The 15,126-nt window shown below is 53.5% G+C and overlaps 1 protein-coding gene across 2 annotated transcripts in view; it reads right to left on the bottom strand.

Annotated features, from left to right (window-relative positions):
* Positions 1 to 4,003: 4,003 nt before the first annotated feature.
* Positions 4,004 to 15,126, bottom strand: part of ECE1 (endothelin converting enzyme 1) — a gene marked incomplete at its 5' end in the record, with an annotated part of 99,132 nt that continues 88,009 nt past the window's right edge. For both annotated transcript variants that reach the window (XM_081086924.1, XM_081086923.1), the window contains 6 exons: positions 4,004 to 6,348; positions 7,201 to 7,296; positions 9,270 to 9,460; positions 10,148 to 10,215; positions 10,843 to 10,953; positions 13,968 to 14,071. In XM_081086924.1, the coding sequence (XP_080943050.1) occupies positions 6,172 to 6,348; positions 7,201 to 7,296; positions 9,270 to 9,460; positions 10,148 to 10,215; positions 10,843 to 10,953; positions 13,968 to 14,071 (747 nt within the window). In that variant the 3' untranslated portion in view covers positions 4,004 to 6,171. The remainder of the gene's footprint in view (positions 6,349 to 7,200; positions 7,297 to 9,269; positions 9,461 to 10,147; positions 10,216 to 10,842; positions 10,954 to 13,967; positions 14,072 to 15,126) is intronic.

Raw genomic sequence — 15,126 nt, 5'->3', positions numbered from 1 at the left:
AAGGCACATGCCCTTGACTGGAATCGAACCTGGGACCCTTCAGTCCGCAGGCTGACGCTCTATCCACTGAGCCAAACCAGTCAGGGCTCTTTTTCTTTCTTTCTTTCTTTTTTTTTTTTTTTTTTTAAAAAAATGCATTTTCATTGAGGAAAGGAGAGGGAGAGAAAGAAACATCAATGATGAGAATCACCTGCCTCCTGCACGCCCCACCATGGGGATCGAGTCCGTAACCCCTGACCAGGAATCAAACTGTGACTTCATGGTTCACAGGTCGATGCTCAATCACAGAGCCATGCCGGCTGGGCTTGGTTTGTTTTCAATGTCCAATTATATTGCATTTGGTAAGAGAGCACTGATTTCACATTGTGGAACCTGTTAATGTTTTCTTTGTGTCCGGATATATTATCAGTTTTTGTCTTGCAGTTTTCTTCAGCTTTATGCTTGATTTTTTGAGTGAGAATTTTTATCAGTTGAGATGCTCTGAATTGCATTTCTTTTCTTTTCTAACAGAAGTTTTGAATGCATGTGATCTGCCTTTTCTGGCTCCGTTCATTCACGGACAAGACTCCCCACACAAGTGCGCCCTCTGCTGTCTGTCCGGCTGCTCCTTAGGATTCTTAATTTTCCCTTCTTTCCCTTCACTGCCACATCTACAAGGGTATCACCTTTACACTATAAAACTGGTTCTCCCCAGAATCAGTGCTTCTCCAAGGCTGCCCTGTCCACACTTTCCAGACTCTTCCCTGTTGCTGGTGCTGTTGGTAGCGAACCTGTGTTCACGATTTCAGCCTTCGGTGCTGGACAGCCCGAGAGTGACTTCGTCCCAGCCCGTCTGAGTTCGCCACGCCCCTTTACCAGTTTTCACAATATCTCTTTTAAAAAAAAAAAATTTTTTTTTTATTGATTTCAGAGAGGAAGGGAGAGGGAGAGAGAAACATCAAACAGTGATAAGAGAGAATCACTGACTGGCTGCCTCCTGCACGCCCCCCACTGGGGATCGAGCCCACCACCCAGGCATGTGCCCGTACTGGGAATCAAGCCATGAATGTAAATCAACAAAGAGAGGAAATAAAACCACACATGAACCTGAAATTACCTGAAGTAGAGAAATAACTCAAATTCCAACAGAACTCCCCGTGTGTGCAGCTGCAAGCCTGTGTGCTCGGACAGTGATGGAGAGGAGACTTAAGAGACAAGGGGGGAGGAGGCGAGTCAAGAAATTAGGAAGACAGCGTTTTCCTCCCAGCACGGAGGTCCTGGTAAATGCCCTTTAAATGCAGTAAACTATCAAATTAGTCCTGGCAGTGGGTGACAGTGCCGGGTTTCCTACCTCCTCAGCCACAAAATACCAAACTTCATCATTTTTGCCAATCTGATGGGTGAAAAATATTACCTCATTGTGGTTTTAAATATATTGCTCATATTATTAGTGAGATCATCTTTTTGAAATTTTTTCTTTTGTCTTTTCTTGTATTTCTTCTTCTCTGGATAGTCTGTTTAAATATTTTGCTCTCTCTTTCACCTTCCCCCCCCCCCCCCCAGTACATCCTGGATTGTTAGCTCAGTATGTTGCATTTCATTTTTCTCTCTTCTGTCACTTGTCTTTTAATTTTCTTCACTGTATCCTCTTTACAAAAGAATTGTTTTTTTAGTTTTTAACATTTTCAATAACTAACATACAATATTTTATTAGTTTCAGCTATACAACAGTGATTACATTTATATGCCTTACGATCACCCCAGTAAGTCTAGTACCTAGCTGACACCATACAGTTATTACAATACTAGTGACCTGGTGCACGGATTCGTGCACGTTGAAAAATTAATTAGAAGGTGGCCGGCAGGGTGGGACTGGGCGAGATGGGCCAGACACACCCTGGAGCCAACCTTCTGTGGTCCCTCCTAGGCTGGCTGCACCTGAGGTGCCACCGTGGCTCAAAGGGTGTCTTCAGAGTGAGTGGATCCCTCCGGTAGGTGGGGTCCCTCAGCCTGGCCTTCAGGGATTGGGCCAAAACCAGCTCTCCGACATCCCCCGGGGGGTCCCGGAGTGCGAGAGGGCACTCTACAAAGGTGCTGTCATACAGAGTGTGGAACACAAATGCAAGCATGCAGTAAACCAGATTTGGGGCCAACAGTACCCCAGCAACAACATAACCCACGGCTGAATTTGGAATCATGCGGCCCTGCGAGGAATTGGGCTCCCTCCTCTCTGGTTTGAGGGTGCATCACCTGAAACCACCACTGCCAAGTCACTGCAGCTCAGCAGCTCCTGCCCCCTGGTGGTCAGTGGGTGTCATAGCGACCAGTCAGATGGACACTTAGCGTATTGGCCTTTTATATATATAGATTGACTATATTCCTTATGCTGTACTTTCCATCTTTCTATTTTTGTAACTGGCAATTTGTACTTCTTAATCCCTTTATCTTTTCCACCCAGCTCCCCAAGTCCTCTCCTATCTGAGGAGCATCAATTTGTTGCTATAGCCTTGCAGTATTGTTTGATATCAGGTAGCATACCTCCAACTTTGTTCGTTTTCAATATCGCTTTGGGTATTTGGGGTCTTTTGAGGTTCTGTATAAATTTTAGCATTATTTGTTTTAGATCTGTGAAAAATGCTGTTGGTATTTTGCTGGGCATTGCATTGACTCTGTAGATAGCTTTGGGTAGAAAAGCATTAAGTTTTGATGTTGTGAGATGTAGTAATCTTTCACATTTTTTCCTTTCATTTATGTTTTCTTAAAGACAGGTTTGCCTACTCATAGTTTTAACACGTTCTGTGATACAGGTTACAGTTATTCATATGGAAAATAATACAATAGTTAATAAATAACGCAAGAATTTCATGCACCCAAAACTGTAACCTACTTTTGCCTCACCCTGTATGTTGTGAGACTTCTATGGTTTTCACATGGTTAGTTCCCTAGGATATGTGGAATTTATTGTTGTGAACTACGTGTGTGAGAACTGTGTGAGGGGGGCAGGATCTAGATTCTTTTTCTTTTCCCACGTGGATATCCTAACACCACTCATTTAATGGTTCTTCATTTCTCAGCTGATCCTACACGAAGCCCCCCTCACAGAGAATGGTGTCTGGTTCTCTGATCTCTGCCAGCTGTTCAGTGTCTCTGTGCGCACGCCAGCTCCGGCTACATTGTTCCCTGCAGTCTTACGACAGTTTGAAAAGGCCAGCTCCCTCATGGTTCTTTCTCAAAATGGTCTCAGCCGGCCATGGCGAATTTTCTCTCCCAGGTGCATCAGCTTTTCGAGTCCCGTGAAAAATGAACTCAGAATGTTGGCCGAGAGGACACAGAAATGACAGATTAATTGGGGGAATGACATCTTTTGTGATATGGAGCCTTTCCGTCCATGATCGGGGTATTCTTCTGCATTTATTCAGCTTCTCTTTAACGCTCTCCAGTCAAGTCTTACCGTTTTCTTTGTAAAGGTCTCACCCATTTCTCAGTGGAGCAATTATTGTACCAAATTCTTTCACGTTTAGAACCTTCTCTCATCCCTCCCTCCTTCTGCAGCTCCTCCACCCGGACAGGGCCTCTGCGCCCCCTGTACCCACAGGCACTAGGACAGGTCGCACAGAGTTCCCAGTGGTTCTCAGGTTGCATCTTACAAGTGTTTCCAATTCCTAACTGCAGGGTAAACCCCTCAGGGCCAGGCCGGGTTTCCATCCCGGCTTGAGGAGGGGACATGCATGAGCTGTGGGAAGGTCTATTGCTAACAAGGGAGGAGGGAGGCTCCATAGCAGGGAAGCGGAAGGAGCCCGTTCGTTCACTTGGTCTTTGGGAAACAGGAAAAAAAAAAAATGCCGCCCTCTTGAACCTTCAGCCTGTGTGGCAGGATCCGAGGCTTCTGCTCCGGGAGGAGGTGTAGCTGGCCTTGATGACACTGCGGGGGGGGGGGGGGGGGGCGGGGAGGGGGGCAGGGTGCCCTCCCATAGCCCACAGGTCACACACCACCCTGAGAAGTCACACACTCAGTCACGCGGCCCACGGTACAAGTACTTTATTTCAGTTACAATAGTGCCACACCAGAACTACAGTAGCACAAGACGTTAAGAATACAAAAACCAGATTCCCAGCCCAAACCCACGTCCATGTACCTGCAGACAAGCCAGCCCAAGGGCTCCCTGGGCTTCAGGGCCAGGGCCTCCTCCCTGTGCCCTCCCCCGCCCCTGCCACTCACAGCGCACCAGGGAGCAACGGGTGCAAATGACAGTCCCTCTGGCTGGACCCTTGGCTCTAGGACACCTGCTTCGGCCGGGAGGTCCCAGTCCTTGGTGCCGACAGACACTGGACTCACAGGGAAGGCTGGAGGGCAGGGGGGCACCAGGCCTGGGACAGCCTGCTCTAGCTCCTGTCTGGCTCCCAGGCCTGCTGCCTGAGGGGCTAGAAACCAGCTCTGGGGCCGATCTGAAGGTGGGCGAGGCAGTGGCTGAGCTGTGGCTTCCGCTGGGCAAGGACGACCTGGCCTCCCGGGCCGGGCAAGTGCGTGGAGGAGCGGGGCCTGCCAGGCGGCCTGGGCTGTGGAGGTGGGAGAACCGTGGGGGGCACCGGCTGCTCCTGCCTCCGTCACAGGCACTGCTTCCCCGGAGGGCCAGAGTGGGGCTCCCATGAGCTCCACCTGGGGGGCTTCTGAACTGTGGCCTCAGGGAGGGGACAATATTCCTGCTCCCCGACACCACAGGCCAGCGTGACCAGGTTGGGGGACCCGGCCTCCCCCCCACAGCCTCCCATGGCTGAAAGCATTTCCCAAGAAGGAATCCAAATAGCTACAAGGATTGTCTGGATTCAGCCCAAGGAGCTGAGGGTGTGACGGCGCTTGGGGCAAGTTCAGGGGTTCCTGTCGCGGACCCGGCGCACTGACCTGTAGGCAGAGCTCTGTGCTGGTGTGAAGCAGCTCTGTGGGCACTGGGAGGTGGGGGTATGGCCTTGTGTTCCAGTCAGGACACTTGGGGGCTTCACTGAGGAGGCCAAGGGACCCTGGGGGTGAGGGCTGCCTCCTTGGGGTGCGCCCAGGGTCACAGCCTCCGATAAGGCACCAGAGAACAGAGGGTGGGGGCTGTGGCCGGGAGCCAGGCCCGGCCGGTGGAGGACGGAGCTGGGGGGTGGAGGGGGGTGTTTGGGTCCTGGGGGAGAGGAGGGCTATTTCCTTTTCCTCCTCTGGGGGTGGGGATGCTGGAGAGGCCACAGGCCCCCAGGACAGACATGGGGGAGGGCAAAAGAGGGACAAGAAGAGCACATCTGATGCGGGGCGGGGGGTCACAGGGACCTGTGGTCCAGATCCAGGTGTTTGGGCACCGGACTGGGTTTGAGGGCCCTGCCCCGGCCTCATGCTGCTACAGCTGTCAGTCCCCTGCTGCGACTTGGGGATCAGACCTTCTTCGCTGGGGTTCCCGCTGTCGGGCTCTGGGGACAGAGTCAGGTACGCTAAGAGGGGTGGTGCCCATGAGCTGGGCCCCCCCCGAGCTGGCCCCTTCCTGGCTGGCCCCGAGGCCTCTCCTCCCTACACCAGGCGATGGAGGCGGAAACCATATACTCCAAGGGCTAAAGACCTGCTCAAGGGCCCAGGCGTCGCTGCCCCGGCTCAGCCTTGCAGCCAGTGAGGCGGAGAGAGGGGTAGATCAGTGGGGCTTCCCTTGTCCACAGGTTATTTAGAAAAACAGAACATAATAAATATACCAAGCCTTTCCTTAAAAAAAAGAAAATGTGTTTTAGATGCATTATTTCCCTGAAGATTTCCAGTGTATTCCACAATGCTTAAAAAATAGTTTCCCCAAAAATATATATTTAAAGCATTTGACACAGTGGTATATCTGGCGCTGGATGTGGGCATGGGGCTGTGCCCACTGCCCTTGTCAGCATGGGGCCCAGGCCTGGCGAGCCTCCAGCCTGACACCCAAATGCCCTTCAGAGTTGGTGCAGGCGCTGCTGGGGTGACAGGGTCTCCGCAGGGGGTCGAATCTCGGGTTATGCCGAGAACCCCCATCACAGGCCCAGTTCCGGCTGAAAGCCCTCCAGTGCGGGGGCGGGGGCCTGGGCGGCCGGGGGGGCTGGTGGCACCCTGGGCACTGGACGGAGGGGGCAGCCTGTGGGCTCCACCCTGCGGGCCATCCTCAGCCCCGCCCCGCCTCCGTCGTGGCTCGCGGTCTTCGCCCCTCACCAGACTTCACACTTGTGATGCGGGTTCATGGGTGAGCCCAGCGGGCAGTGGAAGTGTTCCGAGAACTCCTTGGAGTTGGAGACGGAGCCGATGACCCGGAAGCGGGAGGGGCTGTGGGGATCCGTGATGAGCCCCTCGTGGGTGCTCTCGGGCGTGCGGACGGAGCACCAGACCTTTGTGAGGGCAACAAGGGAGAGGCCGGGTCACTGCGGGGTCCGGAGGCGGCCGGACTGCTCCGTGTACAACAGCAGAGCAATGAGCCCCCACCGGGTTCTAGGAGCCCCGGGGGTCAGCCAAGTGGCCGAGAAAGAACCAATGGACTGGTGTGTGTCCCAGCATCCTCTAGGGCAGTGTCTCCTGCCGTGCTCCTGTCCATGCCGGGCATCTGTGCTAGATTTCATCTGAACAGAGGATTCGGCCCCCAAACCATTTGGAAAACCTCGGATTGAGTCCACGTCACTCACTTCCCAGACAGAACAACTGCCTAATGGCCTGCCAACGGAAGGCTCTATGCTGAGGGCCAGCTCCAGGACAACCGGGGGCATACTGAGTTTAAGAAACTTCTGGGGGTTAGAGAGCCACCAAAGGTCTTGTATGCATGCATATTAGCATAACCAGTGGACACAGACACTGGGGTGGTGGGGGCTTGCCCAGGGTGGGAATGGCTGGGCAGGGGCGGGGGTTGGGGGGGGCGGGGTGTCAATTGGGGGGGAAGGAGACATACGTAAAACTTTAGACAATAAAAAAAAATAATTAAAAAAAAGAAATTTCTGGAACCCAGAACCAGAAGGACCCTTAGTGGTCACCTTGTCCTCTCTACCGGAGGCGGCAGTGCCTTTGCTAGCACGCCTGGCCCGTCCCCCCTGAATCTCTCCCATGAGAGGAAGCTCGCCTCTCACAGGGCAGCTGCCCCTGGGCGGTCCAGTGGACTGGGGGGTTCTCCATCGGGGGGGAGCTTGCCTTAGGCTCTCAGAGCCCCCGGAACGGTGAGACGCCCGCGTTAGGCTTTTTCCTAATGAACTCACCTGCGCAAACCCCAGGAAGAAGAGCTGGTCGTTGGTGAGCCCCAGGGTGGGCAGCGTCTGCTCGGGCCCGTTCCGCTTCACCCAGTTCCGGTAGGCCTGGGAGGAGAGGACACAGTTCGGGCTCCCAGGACACGAGCAGGCAGGGCGGCGGCGGAGGGGCCAGCGCGGGAGATCTCGGAAGTTCTACCCCTGACAGCTGGTTTCTGGGCTCTGGCGGCCCAGCTCAGCCCAGGGGTGCCGGTTCCTTTCCCTGCGCTCATTCTGAGACGAGCGCATCCAACCCCGTGGCTTTAAATACCATCTCCATGCCAAAGGCCCTCCAGTGCAGCCTTGGTATATTCAACGGACTCAGCTGGACCTCCAACATGCATCTCCAACTTAACACGGCACAGGCAGAAGGAAAGGGTACACACACACACACACACACACACACACACACACACGCACAAAGTGGTATTGAGGCCCAAACCCCAGAACTCCTCTGATTCTTCTTCCAACCAAAGCAAATACCCCAAATCTGACCACTTCTCACACTTCCCATTGCTCCATCCCATTTCCTGCCTGGAGAACCTCACACAGCTTTCTAGCTAGTCTCCCTGACTCAAACCAGTCCAATTCCAACCATCCCCCACCACCCCCTGCCCCGACACGGCAACGTAAGCCATCCTTATAAAACAGGGGTTGGCAGACTTTTTCTGTGAAGGGCCAGAGAATGAACAGTTTCAGGTCTGGAGGCTGACTGGTCTGTTGCCACCCCTCAGTCCTGCCCCAGTGGCGTGAAAGCGGCCACAGACAACGTGGAGATGGATGGGCCTGGCCGCAGCCCCCCAATATTTACAAAACCCGGCTGAGGGCTGCGTGTGGCCGACAGTCTGTAGGTTTGCTGACCTCTGTTTTAGAGGATGAATTGGCCCATGTCATTCCTCTATTTAAAAACCAGGCAGCGACTCCCACTGTAACCAGAATAACACCCAAGCTCCTTGCTCTGGGCCCAGCTGCTCCTCCAACCTCACCTCCCCCACTTGGCCCTGCTCTCCCTCCACTCACCTCCCTTCCTGCCCTTGAACTTTCCCGGCTGTGTGTCCATCTCGTGGGCCCTGCACTCACTCTTCTTTCCCTGCCTCTTCCTCATCGTTTAGGCCTCAGTTCAAATGTCAGCCCCTGACCACGCTCCCCACTGTCCTAGATCAAGGAGCTCTACTTGAAATGATCTTATTTGTTCCGGTGGGTATGGCCTTTCTGTCCCCTCCCTGTCCCACTAAAATTGTGACTTTATGAGAGTGGGACTCCTATGTGTCTTGCCACAGAAACTCCAGTGTCCACAACAATCCACACGGTGGGGGAAGGCCTGCGGTACCTAGTCACTGACCAGTGCACGTCACACAAGCCACCGAATGTTTCTGGGCTGTTTCCTCAACCGCAAAGTGGGGGCTGTGAGACCTACCTGTAAAGGTGTGGGGGTACATGGTAAGGCCTAAGTAAACGGCACCTCTTAGTATTTCTGTTCTTTCTACCTGGTGAGGGAGCGGTCACTCTCTGATAAACGCCTCCTCCTTTTCTCCCGTGGCCTGTTGTCTCTCCCACCCAATCAGCTTCCATTCCTGAACGACACTCTGGATCAGGCCCTGTCCCAGCTGTCACGTGTCACACCCCAGGGACGCAGGGTTCAGCCAAGCACCCTGAGGCTCAGAGGTCAGGCGACTTACTCCAGAACCAGGACTCAGTCCGGATCTGGCTCTATGGCCAGGGTCCCTGCCCTTCCTTCTGGGCCTGCTGCTGCCTGAATTAGTGGTGGCCACCCCTGCATAGGGAATAGGCAGGACTTAGGTGGGCCCAGCCAAGCCCTTTCCTGACTCTCTCTGTCGGGCTGGACTCAAGAGCAGAAACCCTAACGTGTGCCCAGCTCTGTGCCAGGTGCCTTCACGGACACCCTCTCCGTGAGTCCTCACCACACCCATTTCACAGATGAGGGAATGGAGGCTCACAGAGCCGCTGCAGCTGGCCCCAGGTCGTCTGCAATGACCCAGACCTGGGCAGCCCGGGCTGTGTGTGGGGAGCGGCCCTCTTACCCGATAGGCCGCCTTGAGGCCCCCGTTATCGGCGATGTTCTCCCCGAGGGTGTGCCGGCCGTTCACCGGCTCCCCGTTCACGCTGTAGTTGCCGTACTGCTGTACCATGCACTCGGTCTGCCGCTTAAAAGCCTCCACGGACGAGTTCTTCCACCAGGGCCGGAGGTTCCCGTCCTTGTCATACTCCCGTCCTGCAGGGGTGGAGGGAAGCGCCAGGTCAAGGGGAGGAGGCGGCGGACTGGGACCTGTTGCTGCTGCTGCACCTCTCCTCCCATCTGCCACCCGCACTGGGGAGATGTGCCGCTGAGCCTAAAGAGCTGGGCGAATGAACCAATCCGGGTGGGGGCGGGGGATGGAGGAAGGTGATCCAGGCAAAGGACCAGCACGTCCAAAGTGTCAGTGGACTCGGTGTCAAGGCTGCTGAGGGCCTCTGACCCTGAGCCACAGCCTCCGAGGCCCTGCCTCCTCCTTCTTGGCCTTGGGGTCCCCCAGGCAAGAGGCAATGAGGAGGATTCTGAATGTTAGTTGGTGAGGAGGGAAACCTCAACTCCTTTGGCTGTGGTCTGACCAGAGAAGTCTCTGGAACAGTGGACAAGTGTGTGCTCCCATTCACTACCCTCCCCCAAGGACCGGACACCTTCCAGGAGCAGGGTGCCCCACGGTGCGCCTGACAGGTCCTCACAGTCACCATCATGCCCATTTTACAGACAAGGAAACAGAGGCCCGGGGAAACGATGGGACTCGCTACAGTTCATGCAATCGGCAGGAGGATTTGAAGCCAGCTCCTCTAACGGCTAAGTAAGACCCTTAGAAGTGAAGGAAGCAAAAGCAGAATCAGTGGGGCCAGGAAGCTAAAGGGAACCCCAAGGAACTCATACCTTGATCATCAAAAGCATGAGTCAGCTCGTGGCCCACAACGACACCGATGCCGCCAAAATTTAATGCCCTGGAGGGGAGGACACGAAGGTGAGAGTGATGCCACGGGGCGGGGGGGGGGGGGGGGGCGCGGATCACTGCTTCCCAGGCCTGGAGACACAGCAGAGACCCACAGTGCTCTGCGGGGACATGGCCGCAGCCTGAGCCTGATGCCAGTCAGAAGCTGGGTGCGTCGGGTGTGGCCAGCCTGTGCCCACTGGGCGCCAAGCACTGGGCTAGACGCTCCGCAGAACTGCACTGTCCTCTTTGGTCATCGCCAAAGAGTTAGGCGTGAGTAACCGACTCTATAGATGAGCTAACCAAGGCCTGGAATGGTGCGACCACTTTGCCCAAGGGCCACCTGGTCGGCAAAGCGAAGCCCGAGGGACCTTTCTGAGACAGCACCCTCAGCTTCCCAGCCCCGGCTGTGACTGCCCTAAAACACCGTTAGAGGCACATCCCCCCGAGTTCCCGCTGTGCAGGGGCTTCCAGAACCAGGAGACCCTGGAGGGAGGCCCAGGGAGTGGGTATGTTCTCTCTGAAACTTCTCTGAATGTCCCAAGCTCCCTGGTGAGTGGGGCAAAGGGCGCTCAGTGAGACCGGTTTGACTGTGTGGCCAGCTGTGGGCCACGGGGCTGAGCTGGAGCATCGTCCGTACATGGGTGAAGAGCGGGTGTAGAACGGGGCCTGCAGGATTCCGGCCGGAAACACAATCTCGTTCTTGGTGGGCGAGTAGTAAGCATTCACCATGGGAGGGGTCATGCTCCACCTGCAAGCAACATGCACATGAAAAGTCAGGATAGCCTGGGGGAGGGCACGGGGGGGCGGGGGGGAGCCCATCTGGAGGATATCAAGAGCCGTGAAAATGTGGATTCCCTTGATCCCAGACCCAAGCGCACACAAGTACAGGGACATCCATAGCAACACTGGTTTTGAGAGGGAAACCAGAAAACACCTATAAATAAGGGATCGGCTAAATCTAACATCACACCAAAATGCAACACCAAGGCTCTTACAAAGAACATGAGCCTGGCCAGTGTGGCTCAGTGGTTGAGCATTACCTATGAACCAGAAGGTCACAGTTCCATTCCTGATCAGGGCACATGCCCGGGTTGCGGCTCGAACCCCAGTGTAGGATGTGCAGGAGGCAGCCGATCAGTGAGTCATCATTGATGTTTCTATCTCTCTTTCCCTCTCCCTTCCTCTCTAAAGTTAATAAAAAATATATATTTTTAAAAAACATCTTCTCTAGCTGGTTTGGCTCAGTGGATAGAGCATCGGCCTGTAGACTGAAGGGTCCCAGGTTCGGTTCTGGTCAAGGGCATGTACCTTGGTTGCGGGCACATCCCCGGTGGGAGGTGTGCGGGAGGCAGCTGATCGATGTTTCTCTCTCATAGATGTTTCTGACTCTCTATCCCTCTCCCTTCCTCTCTGTAAAAAATCAATAAAAAAAAGGAAAAAAAAAGAACATCGTTAGTGATGTAGCCACATCAATTTAATTAAAGCCAGACCCTTGAGTATGAGACCTTCAATACCATGTGACCACATCTGTACCCGAGAGGACAACTGACAAACTGACATTTCAGACGTGGGTACTTGGCAGACGTTTTCTTGAAACTGAATAAAATGAGCTTGTCACCTCGAGGAAAATAACTGACGCCATTTGACGCCAACAATAAAAGCTCAAGGTTAAAATATAACTAGAAGTTTCAAGCAAAAATTAAAATCCTAGAAAGCTCGTCTCAGTCAGCGTCCCGACCCTTAAAGGCTTTTCTCGGCAGCTCAGTGGTGTTACTATCAGATGTGGGTTTTTTTGGATATTGTGTCATCAAAATGTCACTATTTGGAAGATATATGAAACCCAGCGAGTCACTGTTTTCCAAACGACCAATGTGTGATGTTAAAAATCACGGGTGGGTAAAAGATGGATCAAAGTGCCAGACAGACGGATGGCTTTTAGTATAATGAAGTCTGAAAAGTTCATGGAGATAGTTTCTGATTCCACAGGGCAATTAGCCTTTAAGAAATTACCACTTCATGAGTCTTGGTTTAATGTCAATAAAGAATGTGCCCTCGTATGAGGAAAGACTATTACAATACCCCCTTTCCAACTACATATCTGTGTGAGACTAGATTTGCTTTATATAGTTCAAAAAACAATGCACTGCAATAGGCTGAATATAATATAGAGTTAGATTGTATAACCAGATTGTATGTAATAAAGAAACAGATATGAGAATCCAGATGTCCATGATTAAGCCAGAGACATTAAGAAATCTGAAAAAGTAAAACAATACCTCTTCTTTCCTCCTTAAACTTATAAAAGTTCCCCCCCCCATAAAATGTGCATAAAAATTGATGTAACTTTTATAAAAAAGCTCTCTGGGTCCAATAGTTTTGTAAGAGTGTAGCAGGGACACTGACGGTATCTGGTACTGAAACATTCGGGCCCTAGGTGATGTTTCTGGTGTGGAGGGGAGGGGGTCATGAGGAGCAGAGCGAGACAGGAAGGACTTTCTCTCTAAGGGCCTAGGCGGTCACTCTGTCTCTCCAGGGGAGCCCCACGGAGATGTGTTCAGGGGCACCCCATGAAAGGAGATGGAGAGCCTGAAAACATCATTATTTGTATTCAAATAATCATGAATACATAAGTGGGGTAGGAAATGACACTTCAGTGAAAAATTGTAGCCTAATTATAACAGACCAGATAAATTCAGGACCCTGTGGCAGTGCCTGTGCCGTATTCTGGAGAGAAAAGACTGCCTTCTTGTGCATTTTAGAGGCACCCTGGTTGTAGAAGGGAAACTTAGAAGAGACAGATGCTCAAAGCCCTGCTGTCCACGAGGGGGCACCAGAGGCACAGCGAGGTTGCTTTTGCCTCCTGGTAAGCTTTATTCTGCAAAATGTGTTAGGCAGAGCGGGAGATTAGTCTGAGAACTAGTACTGGGCTGACTGCATCTGAGTTTTCTGGGGAGACTGTTAAAACAACAACAGATATCGGGTCTCACTCCGGGTGACGGTGGTTTAAGAACGTCTGGGGGACAGGCCAGAAAGCTATCTTTTATTTTATTCTTTTACTTTTTAATGTTTTAAGAGAGAAATAGAAGGGACAGAAGAAGTGGGGTGGGGAGAAACATCAATATGAGAGAAACATCAATTGGTTCACTCCTGCATGCACCCTAACCAGGGCCAGGGATTGAACCTGCAACTGAGGTATGTGCCCTTGACTGGGAATCGAACCCGCAACCCTTTGGTCCATGAGCCGATGCTCTAACCGGCCAGGGCAGAAAGCTGTCTTTAAAAAAAAAACTCCCCGGAGACTCCTGATGTGCAGTAAGGTTTGGGACCCACAGCTGTGGGGGGCCTATCTGGAACCTTCCCCAGCCTCTGGGGAACTGCCCTGGGATCCACCGCTCCTGCTGGGGGGGGAATTGGAGGAAACTAGCCCTAGCGGAGGGCCTCCTCTGTGCGACCCCCGCAGAGGTCCTCACACTCGGTGGTCACACCAGCTCCGAGTGCAGAAGTGGTGCTGGGATGTGATGCCAGGGCTGCTCCACTCGAGGCCGGGCTACTCTGCCAACAGCCTGGCGCCGGGGCACACAGACCGCCGACCCCAGCTGCTGCCTCGGAACACTTCCTTCATCCTTGGGCTCCTCGTCCGGAAAGTGGATGAGGGCCCTTGGGACAGTTATATCGGCACCTGGTCCACAAAGGTGAGCTCAGCCCAGAGCACCCCACGTGCCGGGAGCCGGGAGCCAGCACCTCCCCCGAGGCCGGACTCACTGGTCTCTGTTGGGAGCTTTCCTGAGCTGGTCGGCAGTGACCCTCCAGGAGAAGTTGGAAAAGCGCATGGCGTTCTCGAAGTAGAGGTCCGGGACTGCTGTGTACTGGACGAGAGCAAAGCCACAGGATCAGAGAGGCCAGGCCCAGGCGCTCGGACCCTGGAGCCCAGACCTCTTCTGAAACCGAGGGAACAGAGCCCGCGAGGTGAAGGGGTTGGTCTGCAGGTCCAAGGCCAGAACGGGCCTCCCTCGGCCCTCCCCCTGCTGGGGCCTGGCACCCTCTCCCCACCAGGACACAGAGAGCTCGCCCAGGGCCCCTGACACCAGCGGACACCCCGCGGCGTCGCAGGCCCTGCAGCAGCGCGCTGTCCGGCAGAGCAGGCTGCGCTGACGGGCGCGTCTGTGTCTGTGCTTTTCCTGTTAGACACAGGCCACATGTGGCCGCCGAGCGTTTCAGATGTGGCTAGAGTGGCTTTTAAAGTTAATCTAAACTTTTTCCTTTTTAAATGTAATTTACTTTTAAGTAATGAGGCTTTGATGAATTAGCCATCTATGGCTACTGGCCACCATACCGGACAGCAGAGATCTGATCAATCAGGCTAGATCCAGCTCGGAAGCGGCAGGGACAGGCATTGCTGGGCATCTTTCTGCCCCTCGGCCCGGCCTTCCTGCTCCTTCCAGGCTGGGATTCTCCCTCAGATCCTCGGCTTTCTAGCTTTACGACGAGGATCTAGGGAAACGCTGGGCCCTGCGGCAGGCCTTCGTCCTCACGTCCAGGAGCCCCCGTCTCCTGTCCGGACGCGCTGGAGCACCTTCAGTTACCCTCAGGGAAAAAGGCTGCAAAAGGCACCTTGCATTCTCAGAGACGATCTCAGTATCCTTGGGTTTTAAATATGACCGTGACGAGACGTTATTATAATTGCAAAAGTGCCTGAGTTTACGAATTCCAATCACAAAAGAATATAAAAATGGACCCTTCAGGGCAGAAGCACGATGCCCTGAAAGGAGCGATTTGTAAACGTTCTAACTACCAGGGACAGGCCAGCTACCTCCGTTGCCTAAATGAAGCTTCAGCATGCCTTTGAGATTTATGCTCCCTTTCTCCTGTTAGCATTTCAAGGGCCAAACCAGGGTCAGGTTTCTCTGGGAAGGTGGGCAGG

Source organism: Myotis nattereri (assembly GCF_964212035.1).
Source record: "Myotis nattereri genome assembly, chromosome: 3".
Classification (NCBI taxonomy): Eukaryota; Metazoa; Chordata; class Mammalia; order Chiroptera; family Vespertilionidae; genus Myotis; species Myotis nattereri.
This window is presented reverse-complemented; position numbering and strand designations above follow the sequence as displayed.